The following is a 24,553-nucleotide window of genomic DNA, read 5'->3' as shown; positions in this document are numbered from 1 at the left end:
TTCAGGTCCTTACCAAATCCAAGATCAATTCATATAGGCTATGGTACCCGAACACTTCATTTTGCCCTCCGTACCTACCGAACACACCATTTTACCCTATGTTGTGGGCATCATATTAGCATGTATATTATTGTCAGGATCACTACAAGAAAAATGCTACTTAGCGACGAAAATTTGCGATGGATTTTTTCCGTCGCCAATTAGCGACGGATTAACGAGCAAAAACTATTTGTCGCTAACGTTTGAAATATTTGCAAAATTAGCGACGAAAATATCTTCGTCGCTAAAGCCGTCGCTAATTAGCGAGGGATTAGCGACAACATTTTTTTGTCACCAAAACACTACAAAAAAATGCTAATTAGCGACGGAATTAGCGAGGGAATTTTTCCGTCCCTAATCCGTCGCTAATTAGCGACATATTAGGGACGAAAAAATTCCCTCACTAATTCCGTCGCTAATTTTCGTCCCACCTAAGGCGCGAAATTTTCCCTCCCTCCGTTCAAAAATTTTCCGCCCTTTGTTCCCCCCCCGTTCAATTTAAACCATCCCCGAAGCTCCGTTGACGACACACGCACAAAGAGTCGATCCCCACGAGAAGTCGCAGATGGAGCCGCCGTGGCTTCGTCAGGGCCGAGACGTCAAGGGGGCGACGAAGAGGAGGCGTTGGGGAGCCACTGCAGCCTGCCGGAGTCGAAGAGAGTGACGACGAAGAGGTGGCTGCTGTTGGGGAGCCACTGGAGCCTGTCGGAGTCGCGAAGAGCCTGTCGGAGTCGCAAAGATCCGCGCGAAGTTGCGAAGAGCCTGCCGGAGTTGCGAAGATGTTGTACTCGTTGCTCCTCCCCCTGCAGCTCGCGAAGATCCGCACAGAGTCTCAGCTGAAGCTGAGTGCCCCCGCCGTGAAGCTCTTCGGCTGGTTCTCGTGGCAGACCTGGAACTTGAAGAGGAGCTTCCCCCAGATCCGCGCAGAGTCGCAGCCTGCCGGAACGCGCCGGTTCTGTGAAAAAAAAATTGCTCCTTGCCGGAGAATGCGTCGGCAGCGAGCAATTTTTTTAAATTTTTTTAAAAAAAATTTAACGACGGATTAGCGGCGGATATTATCCATCGCTAATTTAAAATAGCGAAGGACTCACGATGGATCATATCCGTCGCTAATCCGTCGCAAATTAGCGACGGACTTAGCGGTGGATAAGTTCTGGCACGGATTAGCGTCGAAAAATTCGCGATGAAAGTTTTCAGTCGCTAATCCGACGCTAATCCGTCGCTAAACAATTTAGCGACGGATTAACGTCGGATTAGCGACGAATTTAGGTCGTCGCTAATCCACAGGTTTCTTGTAGTGGATGCCCCAAAAAATAATGTTAAGAGCATAAAAAATCCAAATGGAAGGAAAGATGGCATTAGCTACCCCACCTAAACTCATGTCCGGATCAAATTCAAACTTCTTCTTTTTCTTCCAATCTTAAAGCTCATTTGGATCAATATTTTTTGTTAAAACCTAACTTCATATTAAGATATTCAGATTAGATCTGATTCTCTTTTGTCATCTTTGCATATAAAAATGATTGTTTCCAACAACCAGATACGTTTCGGATCTGGGTTCAGATTTATCTCACCAGACCTCGTCCGAACATAAATTGTGAACCTGACCCATTAAAATTCGGATTCGGGTCAACCATGAACTCACCATCCGAACCCGTTTCTTTTGCACCCTTCGCCGCCAGCTTCTTCAACTCCATGAAATTCCCAATTTCTCAAACCAAACAAGCGAATAAAAAGAGAAAGATGAAGAAATCCAACGGCCGAGCGACGATGTGGGCGCGCCATTGCGTACTCTCGACTCGCTCCCGCTTCCTCCCTTCCCGTTGCCTTCACAATCCAAGGTAATCCGGGAAAAGCCAAAAAACAAGAAAACAGATTTTCTTGATATTCATCGTTCGGGGATCAACGTTTCCGGGGATCAAATTTGATATTCATCCGTTTGTTTCAGGCGGAGAATTCCTCCTAAAGCGCAATTTCGTCGGATGGATCCTGAACTCGGTTCCAAGAAGCACGCCGATTTCCGGATATGCAACGTTTCCGGGTGAGAGTCCGCTTCCTTCCATTTCGCGATTTATCTCGTTATCGTTTTTTTCTCTTTCTTCGTGTTCTGTTGCTTATGCTTTCTCCGATTTTGAGCTCATGGAATATCAAGAAAGCCGATGACTTTATTTCCGTGTTTATCTTTTTTTTTTTATCTTGATTTATTCTTTTCTCGTTTGGATGTTCTCAGTTTCAGGACGGAATTGCTCGAGTTGCGGGCGAGCAAACCTTCGCTTTGTGTTTTGGTCATCCCGGGAAATCCAGGTTTTTCTCTTTTTTAAGTTATTTTCTAAGTGAATTCTAGAACAGATGCTGTTTTTGTGTTTTATGTTTTCTTTTTTAATTACTTTAATCAATGAACAGTCGGGATTTGCTGATTATGAGAAAATGGATGGTTATTTGATCAACGCTACTTCCTTCGATCCCTTTTATTTTGATTTTTTGTTGTCAATGAATGTCGGGAATTTGCTAAATTATGAGAAATTTGATGGTTCTTGAGGTGTCGTTTCCTTTTACAAAGACTTCGTCGAAGCCGTTTACGAGATGCTCGACGAAAATGCTTCTGTGATAGGTAAAAGCGCCTAATTTTTTTTTTGTGATTTATAGATTTTGGATTTGATTTTTTATGTTAATTGATGTTCTTTTTTTTTTTTAATATCTGTGGTTCTGCGAGCTATGTGCAGCGGTTGGACATATTTCTCATACGCAAAAGGTAGAGTGTACGTGAACAATCTTGTTTTTGAAGAATGCATGATATGCTTGTGAAACCAAAATGCTGATTCTTTCGAACAATCTTGTTTTGAGAAGAATGCATATGCTTGTGACACCAAAATGCTAATTCTTTTAGAGATTGAGTTCAACATTTGTGGTTCATCGCTACATCATTGATTAGTGTCAAACTGTTTGTGTGCTAGGAGTTTTTCTGATTCTGCATGGCTATTTGCCCTTGGCAAATGGAACCATTTTATCTTTCAACAATTATGAGTTAAATCTTTGTAGGGCAAGTTTTGAATTATTAAAGAAGTTTTCTCTAGTATTCTACTATTGTCATTATTTGATGTAAACCCGCAATTGGATTTGGAAGAAAATCTACCCAAACTAAGATTTATCTAAGATTATCTAATGAAAACAGGAAATTTTAAAATCATTAACTGGAGAACTGGACATAACTGAATTAAATCTCAACTACTGTTTAACCGCATGGATCTCTCATCTATTTATGGATAAGGAGATTCTAATCCTGATCAACTTAAGTTTTCTATTTTGATAGACATAATCGAATAAAGCTACTAAATTCAGAGAATCAATTACATTGATCTGATATACATTACAAAGACCCCAAATAAAAATATCCAAAATAAAAGATATGGATCCAAATCAATCCAATAACCCCCGATTGTCTTCTGCTCCATATCCTACATCATTATTGTTCGACCAAGTTTCTATGAAGTATGTTTGTTATTTCTCTTTAACTTCACGCTCTATAAAGTTCCTTTAGGTTAGACCAATAACCAGTTACTTCTTAGTAGCTAGTATCTTATGAAATCTAGCATCATTTTCTTGTACGCATGCATAAATCTCTTGAGTCATGTGGTGCATTCATTCTTGATAATTTGTGTTGCTAGTGTACTATCACAAATGCTTTTCTGATTGCAGAACTGGGAAAGAGGAAGGTTATTCACATTACAGGACCAAATCAATCATAAGGTGCCCTGCTGTTGTTGAATTGTGGTGATTTGAGTAATCAAAAGTGACATGCACTGGAGAATACCATTTTCTGTGAGATATGTCATGTAGCAATAGAAAATTCTTTAGCTGGTTGGTTAGGATTAAGTTCTCCACAGTGGAATGCTAGTTTAAACTTTCTTTAAATCATTCTATGCTGCATACTTGTGCATGTCTTCATCTGAAAATTTTAGCAACCACTGGGTGATCCATTTTTATCATTTTGTTTGTTTGCACCACAAAATCACATTACCACTCTGCTAAAGTTCTATTTCATGTTTTTGTTTCATTTTTTTTCCCAGATAGATTTCATAAACCAAGAGCTCCAAAATACCAGAACTCCAATATTGCTAGTAAGTGATCTTCGTTGTTGGTAATGCACAAATTTTTTCCCAGTAAATGTGCCCTTGTGACTTTCTTAAATAGCATTAGCTTAAACACTAAGTGCAACACTTGTTAGTTTTTAGCAGCGTGATTTTTTGTTTTTTAACTAGAACTCATGGAACTTGTTTGGTCTAGCTTGTTGAAGGCCTATATGATTAATATTTGGATCTGTAGATAGGAAACCAAAATTTGTTTAAGAATTCAAGCCAATGGTATGAGCCTTTGACACCTGTCTCCCTATGGGTTTCATAAAGAACATGCTATTGGTTATAGGGTGGGCATAGAAGATGTTTATTATATGAAAAAAGTGAAATAGTTAAGAAAATTATGGTTACATTTTTATACCTTGAAAATTGAACTGGAAAAAAGAAATTTTCAGCTTGGATGTTTCTACTAGTGACTAAAATTTCATGATGAAGTTTCTGATATTTATTTGTTGATTTTTATCATAGAACTTCTTGCAGTTACTTGTATGGGAGTCTATTGTATTCTACTTCAGATCTATAAAGCCGAGGTTACGTCATTCAACATCTAATTCTTTTTCTTTCCAATTTCCCTTTACAGGTTGGGCACTCTATTGGCTCTTACATATCCTTAGAAGTTTTCAAAAAATCTCCTTGTCAGGTTAGTGGTGTATGTTTGTTGTGTATTGACAAATCGTTGCTTTATATCATTTTCCAACATATTTTTCTGTTTCTTTCAAAAGCAATGTTATCACATGGTGCAGGTTGAATATGCTGTAGGCCTATATCCATTCTTGACTTTGAACAAGGAATCCTTGCAACAATCAATAATAGGGATGATTACAAGGTAAATTTCTTCTCTTCTAATGAGCGTTTTTTTGCTGTCTATTTTGTCTTGATTTCCTCAGTTTGCTTTCTCTTATGTTAACCTTTTTAATTGAAAGTGTGGATTATATCTGAAGTACTATAGAAAAAACGAAATATTTATGAAGTTATAAACAAAGGATGCTAGCTGTCACGGGCTTAGAAGCGAAGGCCCATGCGACGTAGCTTCGGGTAATCGCAAACACCGAAAGCAGGCTTTTTTAGCGCACAAGCAACTCACAACACGCGCGCATGAGCGGAAGCAAGAGTATGTGTATGCACAATCACAAAGAGAGCAAAGAGGCAAGGATGCAAAAAGCTTCTTTATAGATACTTGGAAGTAAAGTACATCAAGAGGAGAAGAGGGGGTCCAAATACACGGGGTTCTTAAGCCGTAAGGCCTTTTGGGGCACTCGAGAGTGCCAAAGAGGTATATATCAGAAACAAAAAGGTGAAAAATATGGCGGTCCGGAACACGTTCCTCCGCCTAAGTTGGTGCCATCCTCGATGCCAATTGTTCATGGTAGTTCTCTACAAGCTGTCGATGCTGAAACATGCTGGTGTCCTTTGTAATGAAGTATGCCGAAAGATAAAGAATGCTAAAAAGCATTCACAATGTCCAATAATGGCCAAAAACACAAAGGGAATAATAGCCAAGTCCACTATGGGACAATACATACACAAGCTTTAAGAAAAGCACAAACTAAAAATATAAAATATCTTTATTGAGAGAGAGAGCACTAAGGCTTATTTAATACAAGGGGATTCACCCCTATTTATACAAAAGGAATAGGTTCAAAAGGGAGGCCAAAAAGGGGCTCCCAAAGAGTTGTTGGGAGCCTCCAATGGTCACATTTGTGACCGTTGGGGGCCCCAACGACTCTATTGTGGGGCCCCTTAAGTGGCGTGAAATATATAAAAAATAAAAAGAAAGTGGAAAATAAATAAAAATGAAAAACCAATTGTTTACTAAAATAATTGTGAAAAGACTATAATACCCTTGTCGAGTATTATAGTATATATATATATATGTATTAATACATATGATTTAATATCCCCCCTCAAACTTTACGGGGAGATAACCAAAAATTTGCCAAAGAGAAACATGAAGCGTGGTGCAGGAAGTGCTTTAGTGAAGAAATTCGCTAACTGATATTCTGATGTGACATATGACAGTGTGATTGTTCCACGTAGATACTCATCACGAACATAGTGACAATCCATTTTGATATGTTTGGTCCGTTCATGAAAGGTGTCATTGCTGACAATATAAATGGCACTTTTGTTGTCACAACAAAACTTTGAAGCTCCAGTAATGTCAACCCCCATATCTTTGAGAAGACTTCGAAGCCAAAAAAGTTTCATTGTAGTAGTTGTCATAGCCCGATATTTAACTTCAGTAGAGGATAGTGAGACTTTTTGTTGCTTCTTGCATCTCCAAGCAATTAAAGAATCTCCTAAAAAGACACAAAAGCTAGTAGTTGAGATTCTATCATTAGGGTTACCTCCCCAATTTGCATCAGTATAAACAAGTAAATTTAATGAAGAAGAAGAGGATATGAATAACCCTTTACTTATGGTGTTTTTGATGTATCAGATAACCCAGAGCACGACACTCATATGCACAATAGTAGGAGCATGCTGAAATTGACTAGCAGAGTGAACAACATTAGTGATGTCAGGTCTGGTGATAGTCAGATATGTGAAAGATCCAATGAGTTGTCTGTAGGGTGTGAGATCTTCTAGAAGAACCCCATCCTTCAACCTTAATTTGTCATTTATGACTTATGGAGTCTTCACCTTTTTATCATCTGAAATGCCAGACTTAGTACATATATCTACAACAAGCTTCATCAGTGACAGAATATATCCTCGAGAAGAATATGCAACTTCAATGCCAAGGAGATATCTAAGAAAACCTAAATCAGACATGTCAAAGCTATCTTTTATCATATTTTTAATATTAACAATATTATCTTGATCATTTCCTGTGATAATCATGTCATCAACATAAAGTAATAAAATAACAATATTAGTACCTACACTTTTAACAAAGAGAGCAGTGTCAGTATAACAAGAACGAAATTTCAATTTAATCATGATATCCCTAAATCGATCATACCAAGCCTTGGGGGCTTGCTTAAGACCATATAAAGCTTTTATGAGTTTAAGGGTTTGACCTTGTCCAATGTTAACTCTGGGTGGCAGATCCATATATACTTCTTCATTTAGATTTTCATTTAAAAATGCATTTTTCACATCGAGTTGATATATAGGCCATTTTTTGGTTGATGTGACAACTATTAAGGTTCTAACACTTATCATTCTAGCTACAAGAGTGAATGTTTCCTCGTAGTCAATTCCATATTTTTGCGAATATCCCTTAGCCACTAATCTAACTTTATATCTTTCTAAGGATCAATCGCTTTTGGTTTTAACCTTAAAGACCCATCAACATCCAATAGGTTTTTTATGTGATGGCAGTTTGACTATTTTCCAAGTATTGACCTTTTTCAAGGCATCTAATTCTATTTTCATGGCTTCAACCCAATATGGTATAGTTTTGACTTGATTATAATGAGTAGGTTCATAATATGAATGTAGTGTTATCAGACAAACCCGATAATTAGGTGTAAGGGACTCATATGACACAAACCTATTGGGTTAAATTGATTCTCTAAAAGATCTTCTAACAAGGGTTTCTTCTAAAGATTCGGCAAGTTGAGAAAATTTCTCCAAGGAACCAATAGGCCTTTCTTGGTCTCTTTGGGTATACACATTAATATTTTCATTACTACTATCACCATTATATGGTGATATATCAATATTGGATACATCACAAGTATCCTCTATATTTTCAGGATGATTCATAGAATCATCACATATATCATCTATAAGGTCATGTAAAAACATGTAGTCAATTTCATTTTGTTTTTCTAGGTTTTCAAATTCATTTTCATCTTTCAAAAAAGTTACGTCTTTTAAAACATATAGTTTGTTATTTTTGAAATCAAAACATCTGTAGCATTTTTTATTTTCCCCATAACTCAAAAAAACACATTCAATCACCTTTGGAGATAACTTATCTCTCTTATGTAAGAGGACAAAGAATTTACAACCAAAGATGCGAAGGCGATTGAAGTTGGGAGGAAATTTGAAAAGTTTTTCATATGGAGAGACATTCTTTAGTTTAGAAGAAAACATTCTATTGATTAAATATATTGAGGTCAAGACGGCTTCGGCCCAATTTTTTTTTGAAATATTTTAAGAGATAAGCAATGTTCTAGCGGTTTCGATAATATGCCTATGTTTTCTTTCCGCTAGTCCATTTTGTTGTGGAGTTCTAGTGCACGATTTTTGATGACATTTCATTTTGTTTTAAATAATTTTGAAATTCGGTAGACAATAAAATTAGGTTAGCCACTTGGAACATAGGGTCTTTAACTGGTAAGTTGGTAGAGTTAGTAGATGTTATGTGTAGGAGAAAGATTGATATTTTATGTCTACAAGAGACCAAATGGGTAGGTGAGAAAGCAAAAGTGATAGAACCTTGGGGATATAAGATTTGGTATACAGGAATAAATAGGAATAGGAATGGAGTAGGGATTGTTATGAGTCATCAGTTTATAGATAATGTAGTTGAGGTCCGTAGGAAGGGTGATAGAATTTTACTTATTAAATTAGTATTAGGTACGAATATTATTAATATTATTAGTGTTTATGCACCTCAAGTAGGTTTAAATGATTCCATTAAGCATCAATTTTGGGAAGATTTAGATAGAGTAGTACAAGGGATATCTTATGGAGAAAAGCTTTTCATCGGCGGTGACCTTAATGGACATGTAGACATTAGTAGGGATGGATTTGAGAGTATCTATGGAGGCTATGGTATAGGAGAAAGAAATGGAAGTGGAGAAAGGATTTTAGATTTTTGTTTGTCCTATGATATGATCTTAGCAAACACTTGGTTTAGGAAGAGGGAGTCTCACCTAGTAACATTTAAAAGTGGGGTTAATACGAGTCAGATAGATTTTTTCCTACTTAGAAAGAGAGATAGGGGTTGTTGCATCGATTGTAAGGTTATACCGGGAGAAAGTGTAGCTACACAACATAGAGTCTTAATTTTAGATCTTAGAATTAGACAATGCCGCAAAAGGGATAGACATTGGATAGATCCTAGAATTAAGTGGTGGGCACTGAAAGGAGCTAAACAAGGAATGTTTGTAGAGCAGGTAGTTAAGGAAGCTGATTGGTGTCTCGAGGAGGATTCAAAATCAATGTGGAATAAGATAGCGGGTGGCATGAGAAAAGTGGCTAAGGAGGTATTGGGTGAGTCTAAAGGCGGTGCACCACTAGGTAAGGATACATCATGGTGGAACGAGGATGTCAAATTAGCTATTAAGGTTAAAAGAGAGTGTTATAGAAATCTAAGTAAGAGTCGTGATAATGAGAATGTGGAGAAGTATATGATAGAAAAGAAGGAAGCTAAAAAAGTTGTTCGAAACGCGAGGGCTAAGGTATATAAGGAGGTTTATGACAAGTTGGATACCAAAGAAGGTGAGAAGGATATTTATAGGCTTGCAAAGATGAGAGATAGGAAATCGAAGGATTTGGGTATGGTTAGATGTATCAAAGATGAAATGCAAAGGGTTTTAGTTAAAGATGAGGAGATTAAGGAGAGATGGAAAGATTATTTTGATAAGCTATTTAATGATAGTCATGCTCAAGATCTTGGAGACTTCTCCATTCTTTTTCATGAGATAAATCGTGACTTCATGCGCAAAATTCAAAAGAAAGAAATTGCAGAGGCTTTGAAGAAAATGAAATCAAGAAGGGCAGTTGGCCCAGATGGTATACCTATCGAGGCTTGGAAATGCTTGGGAGAGAAAGGTTTAGAATGGTTGACAAATCTTTTTAACTTGATTTGGCGAACAAATAAGATGCCTAATGAGTGGAGGAAGAGTACTTTGGTGCCTTTATATAAGAATAAGGGTGATATACAAGATTGCACAAACTATCGTGGTATAAAACTCATGAGTCATACTATGAAACTTTGGGAGAGGGTGATTGAGTCTAGGTTGAGGAAGGTTGTCATGATATCGGAGAATCAATTTGGTTTTATGCCTGGAAGATCAACTATGGAAGCTATACATCTTCTTAGACAACTTATTGAAAGATATAGAGAGAGGAACAAAGATTTGCATATGGTTTTTATTGATTTAGAGAAGGCATACGATAGAGTACCTAGGGACGTTCTCTGGTGGACAATGATGAAGAAAGGTGTTTCTCTCAAGTACATTAGTATAATTAAAGATATGTATGAAGGAGTAGTAACCAATGTCCGCACTTGTGGAGGGGTGACAACCAATTTTTCGATAACGGTTGGGTTACATCAAGGATCTGCTTTAAGCCCTTTCCTATTTGCGATAGTGATGGATGAGCTTACGAGATCAATTCAAGAAAATGTACCGTGGTGTATGTTGTTTGCTGATGATATTGTTTTGATTGATGAGTCTAGAGATGGGGTTAATGCTAAGTTAGAATTATGGAGACAGACATTGGAAGCTAGAGGTTTTAAGTTGAGTAAGAGTAAGACTGAATGTATGGAATGTCGGTTTAGTAAGCAACGAAGTAGTGATGAGAGTGTAGTGAAGCTTGGTGAGCAAGAAATACCGGTGAATGATTATTTCAAATATTTGGGATCCATCATTCAAAAGTATGGAGAAATTGATGGAGATGTAAATCATAAGATAAAGGTTGGGTGGATGAAATGGAAAAGTGCAACTGGAGTGCTGTGCGATCGTAGAATGCCATTGCGGTTGAAGGGAAAGTTTTATAGGACGACTATTAGACCCGCTTTACTATATGGTGTTAAAATATATTGTACATATATATATTTATATATATAGATCTCGACACATACACATATATATATTAATTATATATATGTCTATGTGTCTATCTACATATATAAATATATATATATTTATATCTTTTGTAAATAGACCCATATAGGGGTAAAACAGTCTTTTTACTTCTTATCGCATATTGTATTTTTTCTCCTTTTCTTTTATTTCCTTTTTTTTCTTTCTTTTTATTTTCTTTATTCTTTTCTTTTTCCTCCTTGGAATGGGCCCCACCTAGGGGGACGTTGGAGCATCCAACGGTCATATTTATGACCGTTGGAAGGGCTCCAACGTCCCTCTAGGAGCCCTTCCAAGGCCTCCTCTTTTGTCTATAAATAAAGGGGTTTCTCCCCATTGTAATGTATGCTTCTTTGAAGCCTTTTGAGTGGAATATATATTTTTCCTCTTCTTTTGGGTGCCTTACCACTTTAAGTGGTTGTGTTGTTCTTTTGCCCATTAGTGGCTATTTGTGTATGTGCGTGCTCTCTTGTTTTGCTCTTGGAGACTTCATCCGGCACTTCATTACATGGTATCAGAGCCTTGGTTGATAAAGCTTCATCGGATCTTCTTTTGTCAAGTAATATCCTTCTCTTTAGTGCATTTATATTCCTCTTCTACAAATGGCCAACAAGGATGCAAAAATCGACCTCTCATTCAAATTGGATGGGACCAATTATCGCATATGGGCGGCCGCCATGGAAAACAATCTCAAAGGTAAAAAACTTTGGGGTTATGTATGTGGAACCATTCCGGAACCACAATTGAAGTTGACTAAGTTTGAAGGTAATGAGGAAAAAGCTTTGAACGAAGAGGAAAAAGAGAAGGCTATTCTTGATTACTCTTCTAAATTAGAAGATTGGGAAAGTGAGCATGCTAAAATTTTAGCATGGTTCATGAACAATGTTGAATTAAAGATTTGTGCAAATCTCGCCAAATTCAAGAAGGCTAATGAAGCTTGGTTCTTTATGAAAGGCATGTACACTCAAAGAGACCTTGCTAGGCATTTCTTCCTACAAGAAAAGGTAAGAGCTACTAAACAAGGTGATATGAGTATTAGGGACTACTATAGTGCCCTATCCTCTTTATGGGATGAACTTGTCCTTCTCGAACCCCAATGGGAGGGTAGTGCTATTGCTATGAGGCAAGAGCAAATGGAAAAAGAAAGATTTTTCCAATTTATTCATGGGCTTCGCCCCGAATTTGAGCAACTTAGAGGATCCCTTCTCCATAGGGCCTCTACTCCTCTAAGTGATATTTTGGCCGACTTATGTCAAGAAGAGACTCGTTTGGCATTAAAACGAGATGTTGATGAAGTTCATGTCGTATCTAGACCCGGCAACAATGTAAGGCCATACAAACCTCCTCATTTCTTCAAAAATAATAGTGGTGGAGGAAGGAAAATCATTTGCCATAATTGTAATGAACCGGGCCACATTCGTCCGGATTGCCCAAGATTTAAAAAGAAGGTGGCCTCCGTTGGTGAAGTTCCTCCAAATGAAGACTCAAAGAAAGATGGTGACATAAAAGAGTCTCTTGCTCATCTTACCGAAACGCTTCATCAATTCATGAAGATGAGCTCCTCTCAGTTTTCTTCTACACCATCCACTTCCGGCGCCGCTATCTCCTCCTTCCCAGGTATGACCTCTTGGATTCTTGATTCGGGTGCCTCCTTTCATATGACTCCGAATGCATCACTCTTATCAAAAACAAGTCTCAACAAATTTAAATCTTTTGTCTCCACTGCCGATGGAACATCCTTGGATGTTGAAGGCATTGGGAATCTTGAGAAAATTTATAATGAAAACAAAGAATTTTTTGTTCCCAAAATTCGAATTATTCCAAAACTTAATTTAAATCTATTTTCCGTTTCCCAAATTACCGATTTTGAATGTAATGTCACTTTTTCACCTACCCATTGCTATGTGCAGGATCTCCGGTCCGGGAAGCGGATTGGGCAAGGCCATAGAAGAGGGGATCTTTATTATATGGATTTTTTGTCATTGCCAACCAAATCATTTTGTAATCATGTTCAATCCAAGGATATTGAGACTTGGCATAAAAGACTTGGACATCCTAGTGTTTCTAAATTGTATCTCTTTCCTTTTTTGGAAAAATTTTGTAATACAAATACATTCACATGCAATGATTGTATCCTTGGAAAAATTCATTCGCTTCCGTATTCTCATAGTAATTTTGTGTCAAAAAGACCTTTTGAACTTGTGCATTCCGATGTATGGGGACCGGCACCCGTTCTGTCCAAGGGAGGCTACTCTTACTATGTTAGTTTTGTTGATGACTTTACTAGATATACATGGGTATACATTATTAAAAATAAATCCGATGTCTTTAACAATTTTAAAGAATTTCATATTCTTATTCAAAACCAATTTCAAAACAATATAGCTATATTTAGATCCGACTCTGGAGGAGAATACATGTCTAAAGACTTTCAAAATTATTTCAAAACAAATGGAATTTTACATCAACGATCTTGTCCTAAAACCCCACAACAAAATGGTCTTGCAGAAAGAAAACATAGACATTTAATTGAAACTACAAGAACACTTCTTGTTTCTAAAAATGTTCCTAAAAACTTTTGGGCCGAAGCTCTTCTTACTGCAACATATTTAATCAATCGTATGCCCTCTGCTTCTTTAAAAAATGTATCACCTTTTGAAAAATTATTCAAAATTACTCCAGATTTTAATAGATTAAGGATATTTGGATGTAAATGTTTTGTGCTTGTTCAAGGACAAGATAAACTATCACCTAAAGCTATTGAATGTGCATTCATTGGATATGGTGAAAATCAAAAAGGTTATAGATGCTATGACACTCGAAATAATAAACTCTATATATCAAGAAATGTAAATTTTCTTGAAGAACAAAATGGATTTGATGTTCACACATCTAGAGAAAACCTTGACTATTCCTTCCTATTTGATCTTGCTCCTAGAATTGAAACACCAGATGCAAGTACTTGCGATAATACTTGTGATGGCATCTCCCATCATAATGATATACTTCAGCATGGTAATGATTCTCAAGTTGAGAATCTTAATGAAATGAATGTATATACCCGGCGGTCAGGAATTGAACATCAACCTGCTTTTGAAAGATATTCTCAAGATCTCTCATTAGAAGAACCTATTAATGCACCTAGGAGATCTTCTCGTAATAGTAGACCTCCACAAAAATTTGTATCTTATGAATCTTTCTCACCTAATTATAGGGCTTGTCTCATGTTAATTCATTCATATCATGAGCCTACTTCCTTTAAAGAAGCTAAAGATCATCCACATTGGATTGAAGCAATGAAAGTTGAATTAGAGGCTCTTAACAAAGCTCAAACTTGGAGTATTATTCCCCAACCATCAGGAAAAAAGGCAATTGGGTGTAGATGGGTATATAAAGTTAAAACCAAGTGTGATGGATCTCTTGAGAGATACAAGGCTCGTTTGGTTGCAAAAGGCTATGCCCAAGAATATGGAATTGATTATGAGGAAACCTTTGCTCCCGTAGCTAGGATGACTAGTGTGAGAACTTTAATTGCCTTAGCCTCCATTAAACAATGGCCTATATATCAACTTGACGTTAAAAACGCTTTTTTAAATGGAAATTTATATGAAGAAGTGCTTATGGATCCTCCGCCAGGTCTTGAAATTGGTAAAGGAAATATTCTAAAGTTAAATAAAGCTCTCTATGGTCTTAAACAAACACCTAAAGCTTGGTATGATCTTTTTAGCAAAGTAGTTCTTGATAATGGTTTCTCCTCATGTTATACTGATACTGCTTTGTTTGTTAAAAATTCTAATGATCACATTACAATTCTGTTATTATATGTTGATGACATGATTATCACAGGTAATGATAAGAAAGGTATTAACCTTATTAAGAATATTCTCAAAGAAAATTTTGATATGTCTGATCTTGGTTATCTAAGATATTTTTTAGGAATTGAAGTTGCATACTCTCCCAAAGGGTATGTCCTCTCTCAGATGAAGCTTGCCTCCGACATTATTGACAGATCTGGACTGACTGATGACAAGAAGGTGGAGACGCCAGAAATAATCAATGCCAAGATGAGAGCTAGTGATGGCACTCCTTTAGCTGATCCCACACCTTATCGTCAATTGATTGGGTCGCTCACATACTTATCCATCACTAGGCCCGATATTTCTCATGCAGTTCATAGTGCAAGTCAATTTCAGACTGCTCCCTCCACCATTCACATGGCTGCTGTCATGAGAATTATCAGATATCTGAAAGGCACCATAACAAAAGGATTATTCTTACCCTCTTCTTCACCTCTTACTTTACTTGCTTATACTGACTCTGATTGGGGTGGTAACCCCGATGATCGTATTTCTACCACAGGGTATTGTGTGTTTCTTGGAGAGTCACTTATCTCTTGGAGGTGTAAGAAGCAACAGAAAGTTTCACTCTCTTCTACTGAAGCAGAGTATCGTGCGATGGCCACTACCACCACGGAGATCGTATGGTTAAGAAGTTTGCTTAAAGATATGGGAGTCTCATTCTCAACTCCCTCAAAGCTGTGCTGCGACAACAAGAGCTCTATCTACATTGCCAGCAATCACACCTTTCATGAAAGAACAAAGCACATTGAGATGGATTGCCATTATGTTCGTGATGAGTTCCTACGAGGCACCATTCAATTGCCTTATGTTCCCACCGAGTACCAGTTGGCGGACTTCTTCACCAAAGCTTTGCCATCGCCTCGTTTCTTCTTTCTCCTTAGCAAACTCTCGGTGATCTCACCGTGTGTTTGAGGGGGGGTGTTAAAATATATTGTACATATATATATTTATATATATAGATCTCGACACATACACATATATATATTAATTATATATATGTCTATGTGTCTATCTACATATATAAATATATATATATTTATATCTTTTGTAAATAGACCCATATAGGGGTAAAACAGTCTTTTTACTTCTTATCGCATATTGTATTTTTTCTCCTTTTCTTTTATTTCCTTTTTTTTCTTTCTTTTTATTTTCTTTATTCTTTTCTTTTTCCTCCTTGGAATGGGCCCCACCTAGGGGGACGTTGGAGCATCCAACGGTCATATTTATGACCGTTGGAAGGGCTCCAACGTCCCTCTAGGAGCCCTTCCAAGGCCTCCTCTTTTGTCTATAAATAAAGGGGTTTCTCCCCATTGTAATGTATGCTTCTTTGAAGCCTTTTGAGTGGAATATATATTTTTCCTCTTCTTTTGGGTGCCTTACCACTTTAAGTGGTTGTGTTGTTCTTTTGCCCATTAGTGGCTATTTGTGTATGTGCGTGCTCTCTTGTTTTGCTCTTGGAGACTTCATCCGGCACTTCATTACATATGGTACAGAATGTTGGGCTGCCAAGAGACATCATATTCAAAAAATGAGTGTGGCTGAGATGCGGATGCTTAGATGGATGTGTGGAAATACAATAAAAGATAAGATTCAGAACGAGGAGATACGTAAGAAGGTAGGTGTTGCACCCATTGAAAATAAGATGCGAGAGAATCGTTTACGGTGGTTTGGACATATTCGGCGAAGGCCTAATGATGCTCCAGTTAGAAGGTTGGAGAAATGGGAAAATATATTAGTTAAAAGAGGTCGGGGTAGGCCTAGGAAGACTTGGATGGAGATGATAGGAAAGGATATGAATGCTTTGAACCTCACCGAGGACATGGCATTGGATAGAAATGATTGGAGGAAAAGGATTCATGTGGAAGACCCAAAATGATTTTCTTTTTTGGTTCATATCGCTGACCCCAATTGTTTTGGGATGAAGGCGTAGTTGTTGTTGTTGTTGTTGTTGTTGTTGTTGTTGTTGGTAGACAAATATTCTCCACCGGAATCAGATCTAAGAATAGATATATTACTTTGAAATTGATTTTGTATTTTCATATGAAACTCTTTAAAGAAGGAAAACACTTTCGATTTATGACTAAGAAAATAGATCCAAACATATCTAGTGAAGTCATCGATGAAAGTGACATAGTAAGAGTTGTAATGAGATATTGCGAAAATATAAAGAGTGCATACAAGCACTTACAACAATGAATAAAAGAGACAATATCACAAGTCTACAAAGGGACAATACAAGCACAAGCCTTTAAGAAGGCAACAATATAAAAAGCCTCTTATTGAGAAGAGAGAAAGCTCTCAAGAATGAATATACACAAGGGGTTCACCCCTATTTATACAAGAGGGAGAGGAGGAAAAAGGAGGGCCAAAGGGCCTCAAAAGGAGAGCCAAAAGGGGGCTCCCATAGAGTCGTTGGGAGCCCCCAACAGTCACATTTGTGATCGTTGGGGGCTCTAATGACTCTATGGTTGGAGTCCCTTTTAGTCCTCAAAAAATATAAAAAAGAATTCTAAAAAATAAAAAAAGAAAATTACATTTTATGAAATTCAAAAATAGTTGTTTTCTAAAAAAACTATGTGAAATTACAAAAATACCCCTATCGGGTATTGATGTAATATACAATATATATATATATATATTAGATACATTTTAACACCCCCCCTCAAACTTTACGGGGAAATGACGGAAAGTTTGCCAAGAAGAAACATGAAGCGAGGAGCCGGAAGAGTTTTAGTGAAGAAGTCCGCCAACTGATATTCTGAAGTGACATATGGCAGACCAATAGTTCCTCGTAAGAATTCGTCATGGACATAGTGGCAATCCATTTCAATATGTTTTGTACGTTCATGAAAAGTATGATTGCTCGCAATATAGATGGCACTCTTATTGTCGCAACATAGCTTTGAGGCTTCGGTAATATCAACTCCCATGTCTTTAAGCAAACTGCGAAGCCATACAAGTTCCATTGTCGTGGTTGCCATAGCCCGGTACTCAGCTTCAGTGGATGATAGTGAAACTTTTTGCTGCTTCTTGCATCGCCAGACAATCAAAGAGTCCCCTAAAAAGACACAAAAACCAGTAGTTGAGACTCGATCATTGGGATTACCTCCCCAATCCGCATCAGTATAAGGAAGAAGAGGAGGATAGAAATAGCCCTTTATTGATAGTATTCCGAATGTAGCGGATGATTTGGAGAACAGCACTCATATGCACAGTTGTAGGAGCATGCTGAAATTGGCTATCTGAGTGAACCACATGAGTGATATCTGGTCTGGTGATGGTTAAATAGGTAAGAGACCCAATGAGTTGTCTGTAAGGTGTGGGATCTTCCAGAAGAACCCCATCCTCCAACCGCAATTTGGCATTAATAACCTCGGGAGTCTCTACTTTTTATCATCAGAAATCCCAGACTTAGAACATATATCTGCAGCAAGCTTCATCTGTGACAAAATATATCCTCTAGGGGAATATGCAACCTCAATGCCAAAAAAATATCTGAGAAAACCTAAGTCAGACATATCAAAATTATCTTTTAACATATTTTTAACATTGATAATACTACTTTGATCATTCCCAGTGATAATCATATCATCAACATAAAGCAACAAAATTACGATACTAGAACCTGCATGTTTAACAAAAAGAGCACTGTCAGTATAACAAGAGTGAAATCCTAACTTTATCATGATATCACTGAGACGATCATACCAAGCCTTAGGGGCTTGTTTAAGACCATACAAGGCCTTCAAAAGCCGAAGCGTTTGACCTTGCTTAATATTTATTCTGGGTGGCGGATCCATATAAACTTCTTCACTTAAACTTCTATTTAAAAAGGCATTTTTTACGTCAAGTTGATAAATAGGCCATTTTTTGGTTGATGCGACAACTATTAAGGTCCTGACACTAGTCATTCGAGCTACGGGAGCGAATGTAAAACCCGCTTTAAAAAAAAAAAAAATTAAATTTGGACCCTGGCCGGGTCGGGTCCGGACCCGACCCGGGCCCCTCTTCATTAGGGTTTTAATAACCCGACTTAGGAAGAGGATTTCAAATCCTCTTCCCGAGCGCCGCCCCCTTCCACCTTCGTTTTCGGAAGACTTAGGGAAACCCATCGGGGTTTCCCCATTCGTCGCCCCCCCTGAGGCATTTAAAAGCACTGCAGGGGGGCGGGGGAAGGCACACAACCCTTTTGCCCCCCTGTGCCGCCTCCTCCTTCCCTGCGCACGCCACCAGCGCTGCCCTCAATCCCCTCACGACGACCCCGCCTCCTCCTTCTCTGCGCTCGCCACCGCTGCCGTTGCTGCGCCCCGTGCCGACGCCGGCCACCGCCTCCCAGGTACGCCACTCCACCTTCTCCTCCTCCCCCTCCCATCTCCCTCTCTGTCACCTCGCCAGGACGCCGGCAGGCGGCGCACGGCCTCTGCCACGCCCTCCCACCTCCCTCCTTGCCCATTGGAGACCCGACAGGGGGCCTACAGGGCCCTTGTCGTCCCCTTCTCTCTTTTGGGGTGCGTCGGAGTGCCGGCAGGGGCCAATGGCCCCTGCGGACCCCCCCCCCCCCCCTTTCTCTTCCTTGTGGGAGATCGGGCGACCGACAGGAGGTCGGTCGTCTCCCTGTCTCCCGACCCCTCTTCTTTTAAAACCCAGCAGGGGCCGATGGCCCCTGCCATTTCTTTTCAAGCCCGACAGGGGCCTTTGGCCCCTGTCACCCTCCCCTCTGCCATGATCTGCGAAGGGGTCGGCAGGAGGCTGATGGCTCCTGCCGCCCCGATCCCTCTCTCGTCGGCAGGGGCTAGCCCCCTGCCCCTTCGGTGCTGACGGCAGGGGCTGCCTCCCCTGCTGTTTTGCTGCCATCGGTAGGGGCTCGACCCCTGCCGATTCGCCACCGTCGGCAGGGGCTCAACCCCTGTCGATTCGCTGCCGTCGGCAGGGGCGCGACCCCTGCCGCTTCGTTGCTATCGGCAGGGGCTGCCCCCCTGTCGATTCGCTGTCGTTGGCAGGGGCTTTTCCCCCTGCCGCCTTAGTGCCGTCGGCAAGGACTCGTCCCCTGTCGCCTAATTCTACCAATGCCCCAGTCGCACCATTAATTATATTAGCAAAATTGAATATTTAACACTTGCATATTTACGCAACAGGTCCCGATCGTGCTCCGCGGCGCAACCCTCGTATTATCCTCACTCGTAGACGCACATAGCTGCACGACATCCCGAGGTAGGGTAAAGTCGCACAAAGGGCAATTGATGAACGTATTTAAGTTGAAATGATTAAAATGCCATGCTAGATATGTTTAGAGTTATATTGCTTCTGTATTGCGTATTATCATGTTTGTATGCTCATGGGTCGAGGTACAATTTCATTCTTCGATCATTATTTTGCATAGTTGCTTATGAGTTTGAGGTGTGGTTTCGTACTTCGTGCAATACCTATGCTCTCGTTTGCTTGCATATATTTTTGTCTGCACGTTTCCTTTGAGTGAGGTACGACTTCGTGTCTCATGTATTACTTATGACCTTATGTGTTTGCTTATCTAAGTGGTCAATGTATGGTTTTGGTACCTCGTGTATTACTTATGTGCTTTTTCCTCGATGTGCGACATCGCAAGTCGAGAGTTGTTTGTTGACATGTTATAACCTGCATATGCTCACACTCATGGTAAATATGTACTTACATAAATGTAGTCTTGTGCCTATCCTGTTATCACTTGTTTTCAAAACACTAGAAGTTGCACTTGTGCGCTATAGTTCTTTTAAAGAGGATTTCCTTCTGCAAACCAAGGGCTCTTCAAAATACACAGCTTTTGCAAAGTTAAGTTTTAAGTCCTGTCGGATTTCGAAGTCACATATAGGCCCTCCCAGGTCCACACACTTGGGAGAAATATTTTATAACCTCGATTTGAGTTGCGACCCAATTCGAATAACCCCGATCAGGGGCATGAGCATATGAATGAGTGGGGTTCTGTTGAAGGACCCATTCTTTATTTATCAATCTAGTGTCACATGTCTATACTAAGATAAATTTTGGATGCAAGATTGATAGTGTTGTGCCTTGCGTGAATGACTTAATGTGGCATTATGACTTTTAAGGATGAATCGTGCCAAATGAGCACTCCTATATTCTTTGAATTGTTATGAAGTTGTGTGTTGGGTATTCCTTTTGAGAAGCCCACAGACCTCCCTGGTTCAGTATAGCGTACTTTTAGACATGCACAACATGTTAAGTACTTTGTTGATCGGACGAGAGATCCGAGATGACCTTGCATCATGAAATATGAAAAATGTTGTTGAAGTGAATTCAAGACTTATCTTGCCAGGCTGTGTTGTATTAATTCTTTTGCAGATAATATCTGTTGGGGTTTCTTTTGTGGAACCATATCTCTTTCATCGTAGTCGTACTTATGACATGTACGACCGTACTTTTTGACAAGTACGTCTTCTTACGTTGCTATGATTGGATGAGTAGGTTGTGGCAACCTCGATGAGTGCAAATAACAAAATGTTGTGATCACCTAAATAAGTGATGTTTTCGCCTTCACCGACAAGATACTCGAGTGGGTCGAAAGACTAGAGTATGTAGAATGGGTCTTCAGTTAACTACCCCTGATGTACTCATTCGAATCGCTGACTCCTGTCAGGAGAGAGGACAGGAAGGTACAAAACTTCGATGGACATGCCATTAATGGCAGTTACGAGCAAAAGACTCGGCTTCCCCAGTCATCGGAGTTAGGGGAATGAGACTACCATAATTATCCTAGGTGGTAGCTCTCCATGTTTGGGATGCATCCATTGTTTATGCTGCTTTGGGGATTTCTCTCTTGGTCACCGACCGTCCCCTTAGGTGCGGACTCAGTCAGCTATCCGGGTTATCATAAAATACATAACATAATAAACCCCCGGATCAGTCTAGGTTGTTTCTAGAGTCGTGCCTTGTGCGTACCCGCTTGGCCAGTCAATATCGAAACATAATTTAAATCCGATCACGCAATGTGTTCAGTTATGCACGTATGAAAGTTATAGGGTACAACATGTTCAATACTTATGGAATTGTGTGTGTGGTTGATTAAGCATTGTATTTTGCTAGTTAACTTTCTTGTGCAGTGCTTTGCTTGTAATAGTTACCCTACTTGTGCCAGTAAAATGCTTGTAATAATTTTAGCATTGTGCTCATGATAGTTGCTCTGTGAATCTGTTGAAATTAAATTGCTATTTAATTGTCTGTCTACTTGACATATTAAATTATTCTGCTTAATTATGTTCAATATTGACCTGTCTGTGCACCTACCAGTTTTTAGTGAAAGTGACCCATTTTATGGGCAGGTAATGGATAGGTAATACAGTCTGCGATGGCACGATGGCGTGATGAGGTCAAGATAGAGCTCTTTCCCTGACGTCTCGCTCCTGAGGACATGTTGGTAAATTTGGTATAAAGTGTGTTTCAAAATTTCTCTTTTATTAAACCGTGAGTTAATAAAACTGTTTTAGTAAGCTTCTTCTTGGTTTCAACAAACGAATTCTCAATTATTGGAACTCCAGTTCGAAACCATTTGATTTCAATGGTTGTGCGGGATTTGACAAAAGGAAAGTTTACGCTGTAATGTGCTCAAGGTCCATTGACTTGTGGTTTTAAAAATATCATTTTCCGCTGAAGTATTATTTAAACTCTGATTATTGTATGATTTCAAAGCTTTCTAAACTTTTCTAAAAAGTTACAAGTCCTGGATTTTTGGGGCGTTACAACGAATGTTTCTTCGTAATCAATGCCATATTCTTGGGAGTATCCCTTAGCAACTAATCTAGCTTTATATCGTTCTAAAGAGCCATCGCTTTTAGTTTTAACTTTGAAGACCCAGCGACAATCAATAGGTTTTTTGTGTGAGGGTAGATTAACTATTTCCCAAGTATTGGCCTTTTTTAAAGCATTTAGTTCAACTTGCATTGCTTCAACCCAATGAGGTATAGATTTAGCTTGATTATAGTGGGCCGGTTCAAAATAAGAATGTAGGGTTATTAGACATGCCCGATAGTTGGGAGTTAAGGAATCATAGGATACAAACCTATTTGGGGGTATTGATATTCTAGAAGAATGCCAAACTTGTGGTTCCTCAGTGAATTTAGAAATTTGAGAGTATTTTTCGAGGGCACTAATAGGATTTTCTTGATTTCTTCTTGAGTAAACATTTATATTGGTATCACTATCATGAACATTTATATTTGAATCACTATCATTTGAGAGTGTTATGTCAAGAGGGGATACCTCACGAGTATCGACTATGTTTTCAAGAAAATCTTCTTGTATGTCATCAATAAGATCATATAAGAATACATAATCAATTTCATTTGTTTCTTCTATTTTATCAAAACCATTTTTTTCTTCTAGAAATGTTACATCTTTTGAAATATATAGTTTATCATTCTTAAAATCATAACATCTATACCCTTTTTGATTTTCACCATATCCCAAAAAAACACATTCAATAGCTTTTGAAGATAACTTATCCCTTTTATGTAGTAGGACAAAACATTTGCAACCAAAAATACGAAGACGATTGAAATCGAGTGAAAATTTAAAGAGTTTTTCATAGGGAGAAGCATTTTTTAACTTAGAAGAGGGCATTCTATTGATTAGATAGGTTGAGGTTAGAACGGCTTCGGACCAAAAATTCTTTGGAATATTCCTAGAAACAAGTAATGTTCTAGCGGTTTTTATAATGTGCCTATGTTTCATTTCCGCTAGGCCATTTTGTTGAGGAGTCCTAGGACATGACTTTTGATGGCAAATGCCATTTTGGGTTAAATAGCTTTGGAATTCGTGAGATAAGTATTCGCCACCGGAATCGGATCTTAAAATAGATATGTTACTTTGAAATTGATTTTGAATCTTTTTATGAAAGTCTTTAAAGAAAGTAAATACTTCCGACTTATGACTAAGGAAATAAACCCAAACATACCGAGTAAAGTCATCAATAAACGTAACATAATATGAATAGCCCCCTTTAGACATAACCGAAGAAGGCCCCCAAACATCCGAATGCACCAATTCAAAAGGCCTTGATGAGAGAAAAGTTCTAGTTGGAAATGGAATAGACTTCATTTTTCCAAAAATGCAATCTTTGCAATTAATTTCTTTTTCCTTACAAAATTTGTTTCTAAAAGGAAAGAGATACATTTTGGAATAACTTGGATGACCAAGTCTTTTATGCCAAGTTTCCATGTTTTTTTCTTGGACATAAGAACAAAAAAAGTTTGTAGGGAGATCAAGATGGTCCATATAATAGAGGTCTCCCTTTCTATGGCCTTGCCCAATCCGCTTCCCAGACCGGAGATTCTGCACAAAGCAACCATTAGATGAGAAAAATATTTCACATCCATGGTTGGCAATTTGAGAAACCGAAAATAGGTTTAAATTTAGTTTGGGAACAACTCTTACTTTTGGAACACAAAAATTTTGTGAATCTTTAAAAGAGCCAATACTTGAAATTTTCAAAAAAGTTCCATCGGCCGTAGAGACACAAGAGTCCTTTGAATTGGTGCAAACATCACTAAGTGCATTTTCATGAGGGGTCATATGAAAAGAAGCTCCAGAGTCAAGGATCCAAGAATACGTACCGGGTAATGATGATGAAGCAATAGCCGCACCCGATGTGGAGGAATAAACTTTTAGCATTTGTTGGAGAGCCATAGATATTTGTCCAAGAGTTTCTTTAATGTCATTGTTCTTGCCTTCATCTTCCTTGGTGGTGGTTTCTTCAAGAGAGGCC

At 38.6% G+C, this 24,553-nt stretch overlaps 1 protein-coding gene across 13 annotated transcripts in view; it reads left to right on the top strand.

Annotated features, from left to right (window-relative positions):
* The first annotated feature begins 1,769 nt into the window (after positions 1 to 1,769).
* LOC149837885 (alpha/beta-Hydrolases superfamily protein) overlaps positions 1,770 to 24,553 on the top strand; it is a 116,570-nt gene continuing 93,786 nt past the window's right edge. For 12 of the 13 annotated variants that reach the window (XR_016431923.1, XR_016431924.1, XR_016431922.1 and 9 more), the window contains exons 1-9: positions 1,770 to 1,880; positions 1,988 to 2,080; positions 2,270 to 2,343; positions 2,579 to 2,650; positions 2,763 to 2,791; positions 3,736 to 3,786; positions 4,107 to 4,157; positions 4,753 to 4,812; positions 4,916 to 4,998. Coding sequence is in view for 7 of the 13 variants with exons in the window: in XM_090006249.1 (XP_089862375.1) it covers positions 1,783 to 1,880; positions 1,988 to 2,080; positions 2,270 to 2,343; positions 2,579 to 2,650; positions 2,763 to 2,791; positions 3,736 to 3,786; positions 4,107 to 4,157; positions 4,753 to 4,812; positions 4,916 to 4,998 (611 nt within the window). In the remaining 6 variants the exon portion in view is untranslated. The remainder of the gene's footprint in view (positions 1,881 to 1,987; positions 2,081 to 2,269; positions 2,344 to 2,578; positions 2,651 to 2,762; positions 2,792 to 3,735; positions 3,787 to 4,106; positions 4,158 to 4,752; positions 4,813 to 4,915; positions 4,999 to 24,553) is intronic. The other variant, XM_090006250.1, reaches the window with a different exon arrangement.

This window comes from Nuphar pumila, chromosome 5 (genome assembly GCF_984573655.1).
Source record: "Nuphar pumila chromosome 5, dmNupPumi1.hap1.1, whole genome shotgun sequence".
Classification (NCBI taxonomy): domain Eukaryota; kingdom Viridiplantae; phylum Streptophyta; class Magnoliopsida; order Nymphaeales; family Nymphaeaceae; genus Nuphar; species Nuphar pumila.
Note: the sequence above shows the minus strand (reverse complement) of the source record. Positions and strands in the feature narration are given on the sequence as shown.